This window comes from Acanthochromis polyacanthus, chromosome 17 (assembly GCF_021347895.1).
Source record: "Acanthochromis polyacanthus isolate Apoly-LR-REF ecotype Palm Island chromosome 17, KAUST_Apoly_ChrSc, whole genome shotgun sequence".
Classification (NCBI taxonomy): domain Eukaryota; kingdom Metazoa; phylum Chordata; class Actinopteri; family Pomacentridae; genus Acanthochromis; species Acanthochromis polyacanthus.
The window spans coordinates 22,893,103-22,915,178 of record NC_067129.1 but is presented as its reverse complement, the minus strand read 5'-3'; the positions used below and the strand labels follow the sequence as shown (position 1 = coordinate 22,915,178).

Below are 22,076 nucleotides of genomic sequence, written 5' to 3'. Positions count from 1 at the left end.
GCCACCTTGGTAGTGTTCACGAATGCATGTGAGATGTTAAGAGATCATCTGTAAATTGCCTTAATGATCTTGCTCAGCGCAAGATCATTTTGTTAGTCGTCTATCTTTACTAAATTCTATGTTGCCAGAATTTTTTTTTTCAAGATTTCAGCCGTTAGCAAATGATACAGCAACTGAGCAGCCTTGGTGAAGTACTGCACTCTTCCAGTGCTTTTCTTCTTGTTTAAAATTTGACGAATGTGGACCAAAAGCCGCAATTATTCAATGTACTTTCTTGACTTACACAGCGCTCGATTTAGACGGTCGCCGTGAGCGCCGGGAATCATGGGAGGTTGATGACATCATACAAAGTGTGGCTGCCTCCATGAAGGAAACATGATAGGTGGTTCAGCTCGATCGAGCGCTCGATTTAGACGGTCGCCAGGTCGCCATTTGTGACGTTTTTCGTCGCAAATGGCAACCTGGCGACCGTCTAAATCCAGCGCTGCTTACCACCCTGATTGTCAGCTGCCTACTGACGATCACATGATTGCGATCCTACTACAAATCAACTGCTACACACCACAACTTTTTAAAAAGTTTCATCTGTCGGAAATCATTCAATGACTGAGCAGCTTTGGCAGATAGTCTGCATAAGACATCTGTAAATTAGCGCTTAGGAAAACAACCAAGGCAAAAATCGTCCCTTCTAAACTGCTGTAGTTTCTATACGCAGATGGATCACACCATATCACCCGCCGTAAATGTTCAACCTGTGGGAAACACTCAGCTGGAACAAAATAGCCAATATCACCACATTTCTTGCAAAGAGAGCAAAAGTCAAAGCATGACTGAAAACAGTGCTTTTGTCAAAGTATCAACATTCTAAATTGAAAAGGTACAAAAGCAAAAATCTCATTTTGTGCAGGATCAAAATGGAAGCAGAGAGGATTCAAAAATGACAGTGATGGTTAACACTGCTTATATTATAGCCAAACTGTGTATAAGTTACTGGTCGTCTGTGGAAAGAAAGAATTGGTTTAAATGTGCAGAATGTTTATCTGCACATTTATTCCTGTTTGCAGTCATTTCCTCACACCATGTCCTGATCATACTCTGACTGCATGCCACTCGTTTGCTTTTTATCTTAATTTGTATATTCTAATAACTTGCAAGTATTTAACATTACTTTTAGAATTGCTTTCACAGCCATTGTGCTGTGTTAATGCAACAGTAAGGCCGCTAGGGCAACTAATATTGATGTGAAACCTACTGTCGACCTCTTTGATGGTTTTTCCTGCCAAAGGTGTAGCTGGCATTTCCATGTTTGTTTGTGTCTTCCTTTAATAAAAGTTTTTTTTTCTTTGATCTTCTTATTAAAGCATTTTATTTCTTTTCTTTTTTTGTGTCTGAGTGATCTGTAAAGATAGAAAGGGCATAATGAAAGCTGCATGCAAGCTTTCCCTCCTGGCTTTAACATCTGTCTTCACCTTTGAGCTGCACTCTCAGTGGAAATGGCAATATCTTTCCGAACAAAGTGCTCTGTATTGTAGAAATATCCTTTGCTTGTTTAGAGGCAATTTGCTGTGCACTCCTTTGAAAGAACTGTATAAACTTTTGCACTAAGCTCTTAAGGAGATGGTTAGAAAACAGCTTGTTTAGCGTCATTTACAGCATCTGAAGTAACCCTGATAGTTATGTTACTTTACAGCTGCCTTTTATTTATGTGGAATGCTTCTGAAAATGGGTCTCTTTTCCATTTTTTTTTTCACTTACTGCCGCATATGACCGTTATGAACTTGGAAATTAAACTTTTTCTTTTTTCTTTTTTTTTTCCCCCAGAGATGTGTTTTAAAAACCTTGGTTAGTGAGAGACACGGGACCAGTTTTCTCATACTGCAGAGAGTAAAGGAAGTTGCCTTGGAGGATCTTTGTCAAATAGTTCACTTAGAAGACTGCTTGATTAAGCAGTCTACCTTGAGAAAATGATTGGTAGCCATAAAATTGTCTAGCTGCTAAGAAATCAATATGTCTTTGTTACTTTGCTTTGCAGAGCACACATTGCAAACACAATACAGCTTAACATGCCTGAAATGTGTGTTTTGAATCAATTGATACAAGTGCAGTTATCGTCCTCAGGAGTTCTTCACAAGCAAAGCTGCATTTTAAAAAAAAAAAGAAAAAGTGAAATAATCTCCCCTCATCCGGTTTTGCTGTTCTTTAAGGACGCTAAGGTTTTAGGACTTAGAGAGTTTTCTCATGATCAGAGCATAATTGGATGTAAAAATGTGTTTCCAGGCTCTGAACATGTTTCCATCGGCGACAGTGTGCTTCTGGATACAGTGCTTACAACCTCATTTTGGCCCTGTGCATGGGTGACATGAAATCTGACTGCAAGGATCCTTCAGGCAGAGACAGCAGCAGCACCGTCGATCGTGCTAGTTGAAGCCAATAAGACACATCCAGTGCGATGTTACTCTGCTGTAGAACTGACATTTTAAAAAAAAGTAAATTTAAAAAAAAAGACCTGCTGAGGCAAAATGATTAACAGCAAGCCCTCATCATTATTTTCAGAGCTCCTTACAACCACAAACAAGCTTCCTCGCTCACTCTCACTATTAACTTCACTCAAGTGTGTTTTTTTTGTTTGTTTGCTTGTTTGTTTTTACCTGATAATATATTCGTACAGCTTGGCCTTGCCTCGCTTGCTCAGTATTTTAAGCTCACTTCACTCAGTTGGAGCTCTGGCAACAATAGTCCATCCATTGCTGAGTCAGTAACTTCTTTTAAATCACCTCTTATAGCCCACTTTTATAGACTTGCTTTTATGTGAAGCTTACTTTTAGCTTTAATTAGGTTTAGTGTTCTGTTTTGTATTATGTCTGTTTTTTTTTTGTTTTTTTTTTTTATATGTTCTCTCTTGTTTTATTTTCATTTTAGCTGCCTGGTTCATTGGTGTGATGTCATCTCTAATTCTTTAATTCTCTATTTTTTTTATTTTTAGTTTCCAACTTTTAACCCCTCATCTGATTTTTAAAGTGCTTAGTTCCCTTGTTTGATATGCATGCTAATCTAGATAATTGTTCATTTAATTTCAGCATTTTTACTGTTTATTATAATTGACTGCTCTGCCTTGTCTTCTTGTCTTGCTTGATTGTGTGTGTTGCATGTTTAAACTGTCAAAGCACCTTGTGAACACTGTTCTAAAGGGTGCTGTATAAAGTTATTATTATTATTATTATTATTCATTATCTATACACCTCTTAATCATCATTAGGGTTGCAGAGGGGAGGGGCTGGAGTCTATCCCAGCTTAGGGGGAAGGCGGGGACACCCTAGACAGGTCACCAGTCCATCACAGGGCTACATATAGAGACAAACAATCACATGTGCATTCACACCTATTTGGACAATTTAGAGTTATTAATAGTGTTTTTGGACTGTGGGAGAAGGCCGGGGTACCTGGAGAAAACCCACACATGCACAGGGAGAACATGTAAACTCCATGCAGAAAGATCCCGGGAAGGCCGGCAGGGTTCTTCTAGATGCAAGGCGAAAGTGCAGCCAGCCACCGTAGTAATCATGCTATTAGTTTATACCTCAGCAGAGCTACTGGAGATAGATCTTTCATTTGGTCAGCAGCAGGAATTCTGTTCTGACTGCTTATTCCACTCATGATGGCCTCAGGGTAAAATAAACCCTCACTCACATACAGTGATCCTGCGTATGGTAGCGGTGCCCCTTTTCTCTCCCTGCCCTCGAGGAAGTCTGTAGCCTCTGAGCTTAATAGTACGTTGACATGATAGACAACTAACACCAGCTAGTGAACCTCATATTCACATGGGTAAGACAAGAAAGAGCATTCTCTCTGCTTGTTGGATTTAAAGCATGCAAACAAAAAGCTTGACTTGTCCATGGGGAATTTTAAAAAAATCACAATGCAGAGTAAATTAGATATGACAGTGATTCCACTTTCACATGAACATAATTTCTCTTTATTGATTCTTGTGCTGCAAAGGAGGCTATGAAGTTTATGCTGTTTTGTCGAATGGTATAATTCATGTTTTTATGTTCAAAAACAACTGCTCTGTTGAAGTGTCTGCATTATTCATCAGAAAATGTTGTGCATTTGTCAGTGGGTATAAAAGACGGATGCTTCATAAAGGCATGGCTTTCTTTTTCTTTTTTGCTTGTTTTATTAAATTGTAAATACGCTGCCCAAATGCGAATCATTCCAGCACTGCGCATTAAATACTGAATATGTCTCTTCACATTTAGGAAGATGTGAAGTTGCAGAATCCTATGCTGCAAACCTTTTCCCAGGGGAGCTCCTGGATCCCCCGAGCTTCCTCTTCCCCCAGTATCTCCTCTCTACTCATGCAGCGCACAGGAGGTGTAGTCAGTGTTTACACTTGAAAAGCTCTCAAAAGACAGCCGATAACGATAACAGTACCAATAGGGCAGCTTCCAAAAATGGATCAAATTGTAGATATCGAAATGTTTCTAGTAATAAGAACAATTAAATGATAGTCTAAAAAAAGCAAACAATAACGAAAAATCCCCAAATGTGCGGTAAAGTTTTAATTTCGTTTCAGAATTTACACCAGAAGAAAATTATTCAACTTTGGTTTGTATGAATATTTTTTCAATTTAATCTTCAAAAATGATCAAAATAATGGAGGTTCTAGTAATGACTGATGATCCTAAAGTAAAATATATATTTTTGGTCTAAAGACAGATTGCATGCTTTTCAGAAAATGACACATGCAGGACTCAAAACATAATGGTATAAACTTAAGGAAATACAACTTCAAAAAGAGGTGTATCGGAAACATAACAATACATAAAGGTATAATTTTGACCAATTCTCACAGCATAAGAGACAATGCACAGCTCAGTATTTCTGGTTTTTCTTGTGGTGTTATCACTACTAAGAACTACTCCTGGATTTTCCATTGACAATAAATCCTGCTGCCTTCGAATGCTGACTTCTTCTGGTGATTCTTTAAAGATCTTTAAAGAAGCTTTTTAGACATTTGAACACTGTAAAGTCTTTGACTCCGGCCCATGATTTGGGAGTTAGTTTCCACGTCACAAGCAGCATTCCAGCAATGACTATGCAGACTTTAATGGGTTACTCTAACACTTTATGCTGACTCCAGTTTGTCCTATAAACCCCCCTTGTGATTGGGGATTTGGGATACACACATTAAAGAAGCAAACATTACCAAAATTGATGGAGCAAGATATATTGACCTTTGGTCAGACTGTAGGTCAGTAAAATACTGAAATACAGTTTCCACAATGCACGTTCATAATGTCTCTTTGTTGGACTTGTCCTTGGTAAATAAATACGCATGTCAAACTGTCTGTTACCCAGAATTTCTTTTATGAAACTGCCGTGGCTGAAATATATAAAATCAGAAGTAGCCCTGGGGATGTCATAGTAATGTTGCCAGGGTTATTTTCAGACTTTATCCATAGAGGATCCTCTATAACCATTTGATTAAATTTACATATTTTTCATTTTCTCTCACAGTGCCACCAAAAATCATCAACCTGTCGAAGGATATAGTGGTAAATGAAGGCTCCAATATCACCCTGTTGTGCCAAGCCAGCGGTAAACCGGAACCTTCCATCAGTTGGAAGTTCATCTCCTCTTCAGGTAACTTTCTTTTAAAGGTATTTAGCTGCAGAGCAGTTTACTGCTGTACTTATAGTGTTAAATGTATGTGCTTTCTACTTCATTTTGCCACTGCCTCTTTCTCTTCCCCTCAATCCTCTGTGTTTATTACACCTCTCAGTGACTTTGTTTGACCCCTGCTGGATTTCTCGCTTCAGTTGTTATCCATCATTACCTGGTTCCAGTTCATCATTACAACGTGATCATTCACAGGAAAATAAACTGGCCCTGTTGTAATTGGAATAATTAATTTGGATAATTAGATGGATGTAAATGTTTTGGAGGCAGTCTAAATGACGGGATTAATGCAGAGAACATTAGCATAGTGTTGAGCACTGCAAAAGAGGCAAGTGTGCCCCCGCAGGTATGTCCAAAACCAGGTTTGTTGCATTGTTAGCGCTGAATGACATTTTTCTTTACTGAAGACTGGAGGGGGAAAAAAGAAGAAAAAAGCTTTTGTGTCTTTATCTCTGCTGTCCTTTTCTAAAGCTGGGATTTGGGAATTGAGATCTTCACGTACACGTGTGACTGACCTGTCTGTAATGAGATAAGCACTGAGAGGTGAAAATAATTGTTTCTATTTTTGAAATGCTACATGATCGTGTGTACATTAGTGTACCAACCCTGTCTACTGGAATTTAAGTTTCCATTCAATGCAACAGTTTCCTCAGTTACATTATGTTGTTTAAATTGATTATATATATTTTTTGTCTTCTTGCATTACATTAGCATTTCTTTTTCTGACAAATTAGTCAGGATGATTTTTATCTTAATGACGTGTTTCGACTACTGTCTGCAGTCTTCCTTAGAAACATCATCCGGCATAATGATGACATGTCTTTTTATCAGGTGGCCAGCCTGACAGATCTGTCAGAATCTTTCAGGCTGGCCACAAACCCTGCCGTCCAATGGTTTCTGAAGGAGGGAGTCTCAGGTCTGTGAGAGGGTGTAGGCCCCAAGAACCACCTTAAATCCAACCTCCAATGCAAAGATGAGGGAATAACAGCGACAGGCCTCAACATGAAAAACTCCATCCCTACCAAGAATGCGGAAAACATAATTAACATAGCAAAGAAGGCAGCGAGAGGATAAGGAGCGGTAAACAAACTTGAAAAAGTCAGCGCACAATTAAAAGAGGAGCTGAACAAACTCAAGGAACACTTTCCTTTGGAGCAGAGCATACAGGAGCAGATAAGTACACAATTAAAACATATATGAAGAGGAATTTACCCAAACAAAAAATCACTAGATCCGAAAATTAAACAAACATATGGAAAGGAAAAACAGAAGCAAAGAAACACATAGGGAAATCAATGAAAAATGGGTGCGTAGTCTATCACAACGCACCCTCACTGAAACAGAAAAAACTGTTTTATCCAGAGGTTTAAGTTTCACCATTACACTAACAAAAATACTACATGAAGAATACATCTTAGCAATAGAACTAACAAGTGAAAAACTCCAGGACCAGAGACAAAAAGCAGAACCCTGCAAAACAGTCACAGACATATTAAAAGCAGCAAACATCAAAGCAACATCACAAAGAATAAAAGACAAGGCAATAAACCCACTCAGACAAGACAAAAAAAAATCACTATTCCACCGGAAGGAAGCACAACAGTTGTTATGGACACAGACTCATACGAAAAACAGATGGAAACCATGCTGGAAGACAGAAACATCTATGAAATATTGAACAAAAGACCCCACATAAAGAAACAGACATTAGAAGAACTACTGAAACCCCTAGTGGAAACCAATAAAATAACGTAAGATGCATATCACCACCTAAGACATGCAAATGTTACCAGTTGTGTTATATATGGAATGCAAAAAAAAATTAAAATTCACAAAAAAGACACCACATTGCGTCCTATAGTGGACAGCATTGCATCAGTCACCTACAACCTTTCAAAAGCTCTGGTAGACATCATCAAACCCCTCCTTGGTACAACAGAACATCACTGCAAGAGCTCAGAACAACTGGAACAATAACTCAGATCTTCGTGTCAGATGTATCATTATTCACAGAAAAAAACATTTTTCATCACACTACACATTTCACAGGAACGCCTCAGGAAGGACAGGACTCTGAAAAAACACACAAGCCTTACAGTTGAAAAAATATCCACACGACTACGGTTTGTTGCCAAATCCACCTTTTTTCAGTTCAAAGGAAGAAGGCAAAAAGGGAGATTCACTATCAGCAATAATGAGTAATGAGTAACCTGGAAACCAAAGCCATCCACACACTGTAGACCCACACTCTGGAAAAGATGCGCCTGGAAAAAATAAAATCTGGACACACACAAGAGCCCACAGACCATCTGAACAACATGGATGACACTGGCAACATACAATTCACTCATGAAGAAGAAATAAACCAGACTATATCTTCACATGAACACTTACCAGTACCTCCTCTGGACATCAGAACACCCCACAGCACACAAACTATCAGTAGTTAGAACACTCTATGAACGGACCAGCATCATAACCAAAGACCAAGACAGACAGGAGGAGGACAAACACTTCAAAAACACACTCACACACTGCCAATATTCAAAATGGGCCATTAACAAAGGAAAACATCAAATAAAGAACAAAGAGAAGAAACAAAAAAAAAAAAATGAGAACAAAACGCACACCAGCCGGACAGTAAGATCAGAGATACAATTACTATACCTTACATCTGATATGGAAAAAGGAAAAAATACATCAACACAGCAGTAAAAGCACACAAACTCTGACAGTTCCTCATACATCCTAAAGACAAAATAGAACAGGACACAAGTGTAATACCATTTATGAAATACCTTGCAAATCATGCGAAAATAACATACATGGGAGAAACAGGAAGAGCGTTCAATACAAGGATGAAGGAACACAAGAAAGTGTGAAAAAGAGACAGCTCGATGACTCACAAGGACACTAAAAGAAAAAGCTGAACAAGAAAACTTAAAATCCGCCATCACGGACCACTGCAAAGGGAACAACAACATTATGGGCTGGAACAAGAGCAGGATTATAGCATCAGAGGCCAACTGGCACAAACGGTAGATCAGGAGCGGGTGAACGACTCCGTGAACGACTCCATGAACTGGGGCGATGGGGCTAGCAGCCTTTCGCACACCTGGGACTCCCTCCTCCAGAGACCATCGTCGAGAGGCTTGACCGGCATGACAGATTCTGACAGATCTGCAAGGCGGGTCACGTCATCAACATGTCAGATGACGCTTTGAGGAAGACTGCAGACATCAGTTGAAATATGTCAGTAAGGTTAAAACCATCCTTTCTAATTTGTCGGTTAAAAAAAAAGAAGAAACCCTAATCTAATTATTTGTTTTACTGACAAAAGTACAATATTAATGAGCTGCATTAGATGAGATGGTTGAGGTACATAGATGGTGGGCACACAAAACACTTGAGTCTCACAACAGAGACGAGGTTCACAACCAGATTCGCATAACCAGAATTCGGTATCAGGAGCCCTTTGGTTAAGTGTAGAGTTTAGGTCAAATAAATGTAAATGAGTTTATTGTCTTATTGTGTACACTGTATTCAAACAGAACACCATCATCTTAGCCAAGTGCTGCCAGTGCCTAAACATAGGCGCACAAAATCTGAATTACCAAAATATGTTCCTTCAGACAAGGTTGACTATACAAGCTATGGGGACACCGGAGAAACTATCAGTGGGTTTAGTCTTTGTTTTTGTTCTTTTGTTTTAAGGGGAGAAAGCAGTTGCCTGCAAATAGTCAAACTCCTTTGGTCAAAGAGTCTCAAGGCTGAGGACTTTGGGGTATTTACAATAAGTTTGATAATACTATAATTACCAGTGAGGTAGTTCTAAAGATTGGATAAGGTCCCTGGAGTTTCTCTTGTCATCTATGCAGCGTTTATTATATCCAGGACCCTGCAGCCGATGTTTGAACAACAGAAACACTCAGGCAGTCTCCCGTACACTGTAGCTGCTGCTTCAAACTGGATTTATTGCTGGGTCCGCAAGATGAGCATCAGTATTTATGTTCCTCATCTTGTGTCTTGTATATTGGAATGTGTTCAACAGTTTAATGGCGTTGCTCTCTGAAGTTTAAGCGACACTCAATCCAGCAACTTCTATGACTGAGGAGCGAAGATCTAACTAAAGCAAAAACCTGTAGCTGTAAAATACAGGCTAATCAATGCGTATTTACTAAGCTCCTTCTCTTTAATGTATTTCAGTATAAACAAGGACTTTTCACTGTTAAGTTATGGTCTATTTTATCAATAAATCAGTCAAGCTGCTTTCTGCCAATCAGTTATAAAACAACATTAGTGAATGTAGTTCTTAATATTATACTAATACTAACACAATCTAACAATAAAGAACTGATGGATGAAAACAACAAGGTGCCTTTTTGACTGTCTCCCAAATGTGGCCACCTGAAGATATGTTTCTTTGTGCCTCTGATAGGATAAATGACAAACCGCTAGACGTACAGACAATATTGAATTGGTGTCTCCAAAACTAAATCAAACTTTCCCCAGAGTTGAACTCAGGAAAGCATATCTATTGGAATTTCATGGAATGGATCTTTGTTGTAGATTGTCTTAAGACTGTCAGTTTGAACTGTCTGCCATTACACAGAACATCTGATATTACTAGTGGGATTGTGGAAGAAGTACCCTTGAAAGTCGAGTCCTAGCAGGAACAACACTCAGAGAGTGCAGTACTCTACCATGGCTACTCAATTGTTATATGATTTCTGACGGATGGAATCTTTAAAGAATTCGTGGCCCGATTTTTAGTAGGATCGCAACCCCATTCATTGTGAGATAGGAGCACAATGGTTGGTTTGATGCTTTGTACTGAGAATAGATATTTCTGAACTGTATCTGCTTCTTAACTCTCTATAGTGTGTTTAAATCAAAATTCAAAAATAACATTTACAGTGACATCTGCACTCATCTGTAAATGAATATGAGTAATCCTTACAGTATCTGTTGTCTACAGCTAAATGAGACACTTCTTTTTCAGTTCATTAAATCCCTGAAGGCAGACAAACAAATGTGCGAGCACAGTGGCATTATGCACAACCATCCAATTTACTATCATTAAATCACATGTAAATGCCACCGTGACTCCCACTGAATAACCACACACACATCTACATGGAACAGCTAGGCCTGTTACAGTGCATCATTTTAAAGACTTTTGTATCATGGCCCATTTTGAAAAATTAAAAAAGAGCCTGCAGTTTGTCGTTAATTATTTGAATATATGACGAGCAGATGTGCGATATGGCATTTTAATATATAATGTGACCATTTACAACGTGAAACACAGTGTGCCTCACATAGCATTGGATTGATCATGTGTGAATCTCAAAGTTATTTTTCATTATTCATTTTTGGAGAACTGTCATTTCATTCATTGAGCTGTTATCGTCGTGTGTTACTGTGAGCCAGCAATGTGGTTGGCTGGCAAATTAGCCAGTGCACACTTGCACAGAGCTGTTGAGAGATTTCAGATTTGTCCCACAAATGTCGGCCTGCTGTTTACGGTGGAAGAAGCATCACCAAGATTGTCAGGGTTCATTGTGAGGCCACCAAGAATATCCACTACAGTGCTGTAAAATGTGCAGTATTTACTTGGAATGCATTGAGTAGTTTTTTTTATTTTTTATTTTTAGCAGCACTGCCTTTGTTAAAGGCATTATGGAGGATGTTTTTGTTGTTTAATTTGTCTGATTCACATAAAATGAATATACTGACCTTTAGTGGACTTGTATGTATGGTTTCTAAAAGAATAAAAAATTTAAAAAAATAACTGTGGACATGGCAGGACCTGAAAAACATCAGCCAATCAACACGCTCGGACCGAGGCGTTTGGTTTGCTCCCTTTCCTGTCAATCAAAAATCTTAGTAGGTAATCTTAGTAGGCGTACGTAATCTAGTTACGTAGATTACGTACGCCTTGGACTTACGTGTTTTCTGTATGTGTTGCTTTGGTATAGCTTCGTAGCTAGCTGGCAACTTGTTTTGCTCATCTTTTTTTACATAATGGCAGATAAAGATCCAGGGGGACCCAGCCGTAAAAGAAAGGCATTTTTTGAGGTCAGAGAAAATAAAAGACAACTGGATCGCGAGAATGCAAAAACAAAAGTGATTATTGGCGAGTCATTTGGGCGATGGCGTCAGCTCAAGCAACAAATGGACCTAAAGACAGATGCCTTGGTTGCTAAATTCCTTCTGGACAGGTAAAATGTAGTATTGTATTATACTGCGACTGTAGGCAACTTCACGAGTCCTACGCAAGTTTCTGGAGGGGGGCGTTTCTTCGTAAATGTTAAGAGGGGGGAGGTTAGAGGGGGTGAGGGAGAGGTTGTATGTGCGCATGCGCATGCTACGTTCAAAGTCGTAGGAAATTAAAACTCCTCTAATGCCTTTAAAGTAAATATAGTGTTGGGTGGTTGAGTGCTGTGGTGCAACTTGGTAGATGGGAACTATACACTGACTTAAACTCATCTCAGATTTATTTACTGCATCATCTTTCCCACTTTATTTCCTCTCAAGGTCCACATGAAACATTTGTCTTGCAGTGATGTGCTGCATATCCTTTGTTTGGCTCTTAGCAACCTAAATCCTGTATGTTGTAGATTTTTCCAATCCAATAACAGGCTTTCTGCACACTTAACCAGCTATTTTTGTACTTTTTGTGTTATCTCAGCCTAGGATAGACCGCTAACTGCTCTGCTAGCTTTCCCACTAGACCATGAATCCTCTGTCCTTGGTTTATAGCATGAAATTATGCTGAATACACTTTCTCATTGTCCTGTCACTTCATGAAAACAAAGCTATATTTCAGGGGTTATCCACAAAAATGTCTTAGGGGATGAAGGAGTACATTGTGACCTACTTTCTCCCGAAATATATGTCACAATATTAAAATATCATTCATGTGTCCTATTTTGAATATTAATAGTTTAAAAAAATCAAGTTTGTGACCATGTTTCCTCTGTAGTTTGACCACTCACACAGGATGGCATGCATTCAGTGAAATCAGCATATCATTGATGTAACCTTGTACACTCTGGTCCAAAATAAAGTCCCCTGGTGTTAAAAAAAGAACACTAAATGCAACACTAAACATACTGCCACACTGTCCAGCATCCTGTCACTGCTTGTACTGAACAGATGTGACTCCCTTTGCTGATTGCTGTAGATTCTGTGGAGGCTAGAGAAGAAAATCTCTGTTACTGCCTTGACCAATAGTTTTCTTTTCCATGGGTCCAAATACACTCTTATTTTTTTTCTTCTTCTGCTTAGTTAAAGCAGATATATCAAAACAGTAAGCCAGAAAATCGAAGCAATCATTCTGTCTTTTTAAACAGAAAGTTGTCAGACTTTTTGACTTAATGTTAACCTAATATGTCTGTTTCAAAAGTTAATGCATGGTTTTATACATTTTATGAGACCTTAACAAAGCAATTTAGGTTAGAAAGTCAGCATTTTCGGTGTCATATTTGATGCGTTGTGATCTTATGTCACATGCGGGAGTGGTCTTGAGTGCATTGCATGGTAGAAGGTGGTAGAGAGCCTGTCAGGATATCAGATCCACACTTTTGCTAACAATGGAGTCATGCTACGTTTCCAGAGATGATAGCGTGACGGATAGAATGTCAAAGCCAGGACTGTATGAGGCTGATAGCCGGTGTGGTTCTCCTAATATACACCTCTGTCAATTCCAACATCGCAGCAGCTTCTGGGACTATGTTAGACAAAGAGAGATATCACCGATCTCAGCTGATCCATGCACACTTGTTTCTGTTTCTGTAAGTATCAGAGCTTCTGCCAGTATTAAAGGTGGAGCATATGTCTCCACTGGAATTTATTGAATATTTTCTTGCAGTCTTTTAGCTGTCCACTCTGTGTGAGCACTGAAAAAAACCCAGTTTTGTGAAACAAACCACATAATTTATGTTGCACATTTGTGCTCATGCACATTTGTGCTTGGGCATGATAGGCGGAAAAGGTGGAGGAGCAGAAATAGAGGGTAAGGGAACAATAAAAGGGAATGGATATCAAATTTCAGATGGCTACCTATGTACATGTGCTAGCAAGCTTTAGCTGGGCAGCACACTCATGTTACATCCATATATGTGACGTGAACACAGCACTATTTATCATTATCAAATGGTGGTCAGCCATAAAGATAGTTGTTGAGTTCACCATGTGTGATTTATCTTAACCCTCCTGGTCTCCTTGATGCCTAGCAAGCTCATACTTTTAATGCTGTGCTCCATAATATGCACATAAATACATATTTCTGATTTCATCAGAGTCAAAACTGTTGTTAGGATTTGATATTTCATGTTGTTAAAACTGACCTTGTAAAGTTGTCTTTGAGACAGGTACAAATCTCTGTGATAAAAATGACTCTTAATGCTACAGGAGAGTATATAGGAATGCTTTTTGTTGTATTTTCTTTTTTCTGATGCAAATAAGGACAATATGTGCAATTTAACAGAAATTTTCTGTAAACATTTATGTTCCTTCTACAAGAAGAAAGTACTTATTTATATCTGTGCACTCTGTGCATTGTGTGCTGCTTTTTTCTTTGTTATGTCTGTCTGTCTGTCTGTCTGTCTGTCTGTCTGTCTGTCTAAACCTGCTTTATATTTTCCATAAAATGTGAACTATTCTTTCAGTTTTATTTATAGGAAATCACCAGCTCCACTGTGCTGCCTTCTCTGTATTTCAGAGCAATGTCAGGAATTCCCACTGGCTACATGGCAACTTAAAGACGGTGGTGGCCATACTTCTGAGTCTGTGACATGTTGTAAATTGATATCGTTAGTGGCTGTATGTGAGCAATAGACATTGCTGCCAAGCCCAATTTCTGTCAAACTTCATTGCTGACTACATGCCACGGACAACCTTATCAGCTACTCTTGTACTTTGGTGTAGAGGTGGAGTAAGTTATTGATTTGCACTGTGTGATGATGATATAGTCAAACGTTGATTCGACATTAATCCCATTCTACATTCAGCTGTACACTCGTACAGGAGCAGTACAGATAGCTGGATGAGGAGATGGAGTGTTTATTAGCATGAAGTCAGAGGAGTGGGTAACACTGACTCATTGAGGCAGTGACAGATTGTGTCTCTGGAGAATTCTGACTTGCTGCTTTATGCGAGTAAACATATGTGTGTTAGAACCCATCAGCTCCCACTGGAGCCACTTTGGTTCCCTTTGCATTCTTATTGCTTGCTTTTAACCTTAATCACATCAGTCACATCAGTACTTTAATATCGCATTCAAGAAGTCTTTATTCTATTTACTCAAGCTATGACAGCCCATGTGAAATATCCATCCATCCATCCATCATCTATACGCCGCATAATCCTCATTAGGGTCATGGGGGGAGTGGAATCTATCCCAACTGACTTAGGGCAAAGGCTGGGGACATCCTAGATATGTCAGCAGTCTATCACAGGGCTACCTACAAACAATTTAGAATTACCAATTAACCTTAGCTTGTTTTTGGACTGTGGGTGGAAGCCTGAGCACCCACAGATAACCCTCGCATGCACAAGGAGAACATGCAAACTCCATGCAGAAAGATCCCAGGAAGGCGAACCAGGGACCTTCTAGCTGCAAGGCGAAAGTGCTAACCACCAAGCCTCTGTGCAGCCATGTGAAATAAATATTTGTTATTTTGGAGAGGGTGTTATGTTTGATGGTGTTGTGTGTTCCAGTTTTTTTTATTTTTTTATTTTTTGCTCCTGGCTTTTCTCAGACATGTTGAATTTAAAACAAAGGCTTGACATTTTTACGGGCCAAGGATATACAGGTCATTCGGTTCTAGAGCTGTGACCTAGTCGTGGTGGAGGGCACGGAATGGAGCCCAGTGAGCAAGCTGCTTCACAGCACCCATCCTTTCCTGCAGGAGGGTAGCACATGGCTTTTATTTTGGGATAAACACCTGGGAGTTCCTCTGAATATAAATAAGGTCTGGTCTGCCTGACCTCATTTTATCTATCTGTAGTATCCATTTTTTTGGTGCTATTACTCTTTCTCTCATACATATGGATTTAGACCAGATGAATAATGCTTCACTTATAAATTTGGTTACTTGTGTCTTAGTTACTCATAAAAAGAAAAGTGAGGAAAATTAAGCGTTTACTAAGAAAAAAAACAAAAAAAAAGTCATCACCCTAATTGGCATATCTGTTCAAGTGTACCACATCTACTGAGAATGATATATAAATGTCATTTAAATGGCAGTGTGGAGGTAGAATGCCCTTTTTTTTGTCCTTTTCAGCTTAAGGGTAAAAATGAAGTTGAAATAGCATCCATTTAGAACAATCTGCCTCATTAGCCAGTTCTGTTAATCAGCAAATCAGTAACCTATGAAAGCAAGATCTTCATCTCTTTGTGATATGATTACGAACAGAAACAGACAATTGAATCTAAAATAGATTCTACAGAAGGCTTATCAGTCCCTTCACTCTGTTGTAATATTTATTCTAAAGGAGGCAAAACAGTAAAACTTATGAGTTCGACAGAGGACATGTTTCTGAGTCATGGGACTGAACCACTCACCTGACTCCGGGTGCTATTACTGTGAAATCTCATTAACAGCTGATTTCTTTGCTGCCTTAGCGCCAGGTTATGATGTGAAAAGAGAGATTTTCTTTTTTTCCTCCTCGGGCCTCTTAAAGGTGCTATCTATTATAAACGCTTCTAAATAGATCTTTATGTGGGAGGAGACTGAGCTGAGTCATCTATGGGCCACACAATACATCACACTGGGTTTAAAAGTAGACACTCATATGCTTAAATTTGTGTCTTGTTGTTTAATTGTCATTAAAAGCACATATGTGTGTTGTGTTTCCTCCTCTGTTACCACAGAATACTGTTTACCATATGTAATAGGTGCCCTAGCAACTCCTGCCTCATGAGGGAGAGACTGCATTCTAGAAAAGACAAAAAAAACACAGTGAATGTTTTCTGATTAACGTAAGAGAGGTGTCTATATATTGAAGAGCCTCTATTGTTACTCCGCCAAGGAAGGGCAGAGCAATGTGACAATCGGCGTACGTTTGTCCGTCTGTTGGTCTGTTAGCAACATTACTCAAAAACGGACAAGCGAATTTGGATGAAATTTTCAGCCAAGGTAAGAAATGACACAAGGACCAGCTGATTAGATTTTGGCAATGATGTGGCTTACGGTTTGAATCCATAGATTTTTTTTCAAGATTTCAGTATCATTGCGAGAAAGTGGCATGGCACCACTGAGCAGCCTTGGCGGAGTGCTGTGCTCTCTGAGTGCTTTTCTTCTTTAAAAGTTGATGAATGTGGACTGCAAGCTGCAGTTGTTCAGTGTACCTTGATGACTTACCGCCATGGGGTGCCCACAGTGTAGTTGTTACATCAGTGGTTTAAACCAGGTTTCTTTGCATTTCTCTTGCTTCTTTTATTATGCATTTTGTTTGTGTCGTGAGTTTTCCAATAAAGCAAAGGTCTTAAAACTAATCTTTAACAGAGACAGTTCAGATCTATGCTGTGCATTACACTGCAAGATAACGGTGGAAGCGTATGTGTGTGTGCGTGCGTGCGTGCGTGCGTGCGTGCGTGCGTGCGTGCGTGCGTGCGTGCGTGCGTGTGTGTGTGTGTGTTAGGCCTATAGCTACACTTCCACCACAGCTGAGTTTTTGTGCGACGTTAAACTGATTGAGAATCTTTATGTAAAACAAGCTATTTTTCACAGGCAGCCCTATTCAAAGGGACTCTATTCTGTGCTCATCTCAGTGTTCTTTACAATCAAAATGAATGCATCGACTGGCTGCTTATGTTTATTTATCTGTTTAAAATCCATATCTGAGAAAGTCTATTGAAATTCATAGTGAGGATCCTTTTTTCGCAGGCACCAACAAAACTACAATTCAGGGATGTCTATTGGCTTTTAGTTTAGAGTGGGATGAAAATGTAAATGGACTAGCATGAGCCTGAGAAACTGTCATTTTGATTTTCCTCTTGTAAGATAAAAGACAGTGATTCAGTGTTTATTTTATTTATTTTTTGTTCTCTTTTTGGTTGTGTGTGTTTTTTTTCCCCCTCTCAAATTGCTCAGTCTCAATGTGCTGAATTCTAGCAGCTATGTTTTTCAGATACCTTTTCCGTATCGGTTTCATCCCCACTGTTCGACTGGGGACTTGATAAGAAAGCTGAGCAAGAATACAAAGAGTCACAGTGCACAGTTGCCACACAGAGTCAGACAGAGAGCGGCAGAGCAGAGCAGAAAATGTCCTGGTCCTTGCTGAGGTCCAGACTTGTGTTCCAGTATCTCCCAACTGCAGTGCAACTCTCCTCCAGCCCGGGGCCATTCAGTTCGGGCCCAGCTATTGCAAGCACTCCAGGGTGCTAAACAGACTGAATTAAATAAATAAAGATTCTGCGTGTGTGTGTGTGTGTGTGTGTGTGTGTGTGTGTGTGTGTGTGTGTGTGTGCGCGTGCGTGTGTGCGTGTGTGCGTGCATAAAGATTGATGATTTCAGACTGAGGCCGGGGTTCTCACACAGCCGTGACCCAGCTCCCCCTCACCTTTGATAGATAGATGGCTTTAAGGGCTTGTGGCGGATCAGAAGTGATCCTCAGTATCTCCCACAGACCGCACAACCTGACTGCAAAGTTTGTCGGCCCAGGTGGCCGGCCAACACCCGGTGCATTAAGGCAGCCGGAATGAACATGCACATGATTGAATCTGGCCTAGGAGCAATAAAAGTTTCCCAGATTTTCACAGCGCTGGTTGCTTAGAAAGATTAATTTCGAGTTGAAGTTGATGGAGTAGTTGTAGTTTTTGACCCTTCTGAAGGTGAAAGAAAAACCTTAAGCACGATGATACCGTATCATACCATTTTAGATGAGTGTTTATAGCCTGTTTTTGAAGCAACTTTAAGCTGTTGCTGTTGTCTTTCTTTGTGCGTAGACTTTCACTTTATTGCAATGTTAGCAGAGAGGGTGCTTTTATGTGGCTTTTTTTTTTTTTTAGCAGATTATTTAACCCTAACCCTACATCATCTTTTCATTAATACCAGCATGCTGGCTGTATGATTTTATTGGTGTGTCCCAGCTGCTGCTGTGCCTCATTTTGTGTCATTTTCAGTGAGTTAAATGTCAGCAAATGCAATTGATCTGTTCTAATTTAACAAGTGGTGATATTAGCCAACAGTGACGGCTGTGAGAAAAAGGAGCTATTTTGGGGTACTGGGATGTTTTGCCAGTTAGTGCAGGCAGTACAGTGTGAAATGTGTGAGGTCACTGCAGATTATGTAAGTGCTGAATATTTGATTGAACATCTAAAGGAAGTGCTGTGTCAGTTTTAAATCTGACTTCAACATTTTGATTTCCACTGCAAATGTACAGTACCATTCAAAGGTTTGGGGTCACCAAGACAATTTCATGTTTTCCATGAAAACTCACACTTTTATTCATAATCAATAACAATAGTGTATATCCAAATATAGGAAGTCAGTCCCCGTTATTATGAATAATTTTGTATCAAAAAAACATAAACTTAGTTGCATTCAGGGCAGAATTTGTCTCTGTCAGAGCTATCCAAATGTAATCAGATATAAAATGAGCTGACCCTGCATGCACACTGCCGTTCAAAAGTTTGGGGTCACTTAGAAATGTCTTTATTTTTGAAAGAAAAGCTTTTTTTTTTTCAATGAAGAAAACATTAAATGAATCAGAAATACAGTCTAGACATTGTTTATGTAGTAAATTACTATTCTAGCTGGAAATGGCTATTTTTTTTAATGGAATGTTTACATAGAGGTACAGGGGAACATTTCCAGCAACCATCATTCCTGTGTTCTAATGCTACTTTGAGTTAGCTAATGGTGTTGAAAGGCTAATTAACAATTAGAAAACCCTCGTGCAATTAGGTCTGAATTTGTGATGTTATTTATGCTAGGTTGTAGCATCTGCTCACACTTGATTTAGGTTGAGGAACTAATAAAGTCAGATCATGTTAAGCCACTGAGAATAATTCAGATATTAACTGGGACTTTAATAACTTAAATAAAACAAACAAACAAAAAAGAAATAAACTAAGAGAACCATAGGCAAAAAAAGAGTTTAGTTTTAGTGAATAAAAATTGATGTGGAAGAAAAACCTCAAAACAGAACTCATAAAGTCAGGGAAGGTGAGGCTGGGAAGCATCGTCGTCTCCCACTAATTCTCTCGTTTGGAGGGATACTCAGCTGGAAGAACTTGGTTTGTTTATATTTTTTAAACCCCAAGGAGAAATCCTAAATAAGTCGGTCTTCTGGTGGAGTGACTGTGGACAGTTTCAGCTCATATTGTGGCTTTGTTTATCCGTTCTGCCTTTTTGTAAAAGGAGTGGGCAGTTTAATTTCTCAACCTGATATCTGATTTTATTTCTTTGCTCCCTGGAAATACTGCCAAAGGTCTCAAACTCTTTATAATTTTTATGGCCGCTGGTAGAAAAATGGTTTCAAAATGCTGGTCCACTGGAACCCTCCCACCACTGCCCTTCTTACCAATGTAGTCAGTTTTATGAGCTTAATGGAAAAATGTTTTTTAATTTCATGTTTCCTCTGTGTGAATCACGTAAGTGCATTATGAACTGTGTATGTGTGGATTTTGTGCGGTTTTGTTGTTGTTGATTTCGTTTGCTGTGTTCCTAAAGAAAGATAAAAGTATTGTCAGTGCCTGGACATTACTTTCCAATTGTGCAATACTATGAAGTCCACAATTTAGTGGATGGCTTCTTTGGACATTTGCTGCTCCCTCTCCTCAGCACAAAGGTTATGGTTAGAGCGAGGGTTGTTTTCCGTTTTGTGATAAGTATGATGAGACTAGAAGGTGTTATAAAATGCATCTGCTGAAAGAGGGACGCTTTTCTGAGCTCATCCCAAAATTTATTTTAAAACATGCGTGAACAGAATTTGTGACCATAATAGACATTAAATCAGCCGTCATTTGTCCTAATGCCTGACTACAGGGGATTTTAATGCACACAATGCAGACTACAAATTGACTCAGTTCCCTCTGACAGATTCTTTGGTAACTCTGTCATCCGTGAATTAGTCTGTTTTTACAGAAGAATAGAGGTTAGCTTTCTGGCAGCAAGAAAACATCAAACTCGTGAACTCAGTCCAGATCAATGGAAGCTGTCCTTTTACAAAGTCTTATCACTTCAGGTGTCTTATGTCCAAGAATGTTGCAATAAAACAGAATGTATTGACATTCTTCTGAAGGCTTCTGAAAAGCTCAAATTACTATTTTAATCTTGGCTCAGTAAACAGCCTTCGCAGCGTCTGGCCCTGCTGCTTGTATTGGTGCTCAGTAAACACCATCAGTCTGTATATTTAGCAACAGTAAGCAACTACTATATGATAACGGATGAAGACTTTTAATGTTGTATTTCTCATATTTGAAACACAAGAGAAAGCATTATCGTTGTTGAATAATATTGTTGATATAATATTTGATTTTAATCACTTACAGTGAGGTGCATAAATATTTGGACAATGACACGATATTCAGCATTCTGGCTCTGCACGCCACCACAGTGGATTTGAAATGAATCAGTCAAGATGAGCTTTAAGTGCAGACTTTCAGTTTTAATTTGAGGGTATTTACATCCAATTCGGGTGAATGGAGCAGGAATTAAAACCCATTTTGTATGTGTCCTCCACCTTTTTAAGGTAAATGGACGATTGTCTGCTCAGCTGTTCCGTGGCCAGGTGTGTGTCATTCCCTCATTATTTCATTTGCACAGAGCAGATAAAAGGTCTAGAGTTCATTTCAAGTGTTCTCAATATGAAGTCCAATGAACTGTGGCTATCAGTGAAGCAAGCTGAAACGTAATTAAAAAAAATCAGAGAAGTGGGGTGAGAGGCAGACAGGAGAGTAGGGGTGAAGAATGAGGGAAACACTTGCAGCAAACCACCGTGAGCTGGAATCTAACCCAAGCCGCTGCATCAGGGACTATAGCCCCTGTTTGTGGGTCGCCCACGCAACCAGTTAAGCTATCTGGACTCCCCAGAAATGTCCTTATTTTGGAAGAAAAATCTGTATTTTTCAGTGAAGATAGCATTAAATGAATCAGAAATACAGTCGAGACATTGTTAATGTGGTAAATGACTATTCTAGCAAGAAACAGCTGATTTTTAATGGAATACCCACATCGGGGTACAGAGGAACATTTCCAGCAAGTTCTGTATCAAGTTCATGTATTAACTACCAGATACCAGCACTTTGAAAATACAGTAGATGTTATGACACGAAGGTCAACAGTTCTAGAATATTTTTGCTTCCATTTACTGTATTAGTTAAAGGGAGTAGGTATTTTTTATGAAGTAGAATGAAGAATGTCACTGGTATTATTTTTTCA

General features: G+C 39.2%; 1 protein-coding gene across 3 annotated transcripts in view; it reads left to right on the top strand.

The window, feature by feature from the left end:
• ntm (neurotrimin) overlaps positions 1 to 22,076 on the top strand; it is a 528,885-nt gene that overhangs the window by 479,384 nt on the left and 27,425 nt on the right. For all 3 annotated transcript variants that reach the window (XM_051937546.1, XM_051937547.1, XM_051937545.1), the window contains one exon: positions 5,518 to 5,643. In XM_051937546.1, coding sequence (XP_051793506.1) covers positions 5,518 to 5,643 — 126 coding nt within the window. The remainder of the gene's footprint in view (positions 1 to 5,517; positions 5,644 to 22,076) is intronic.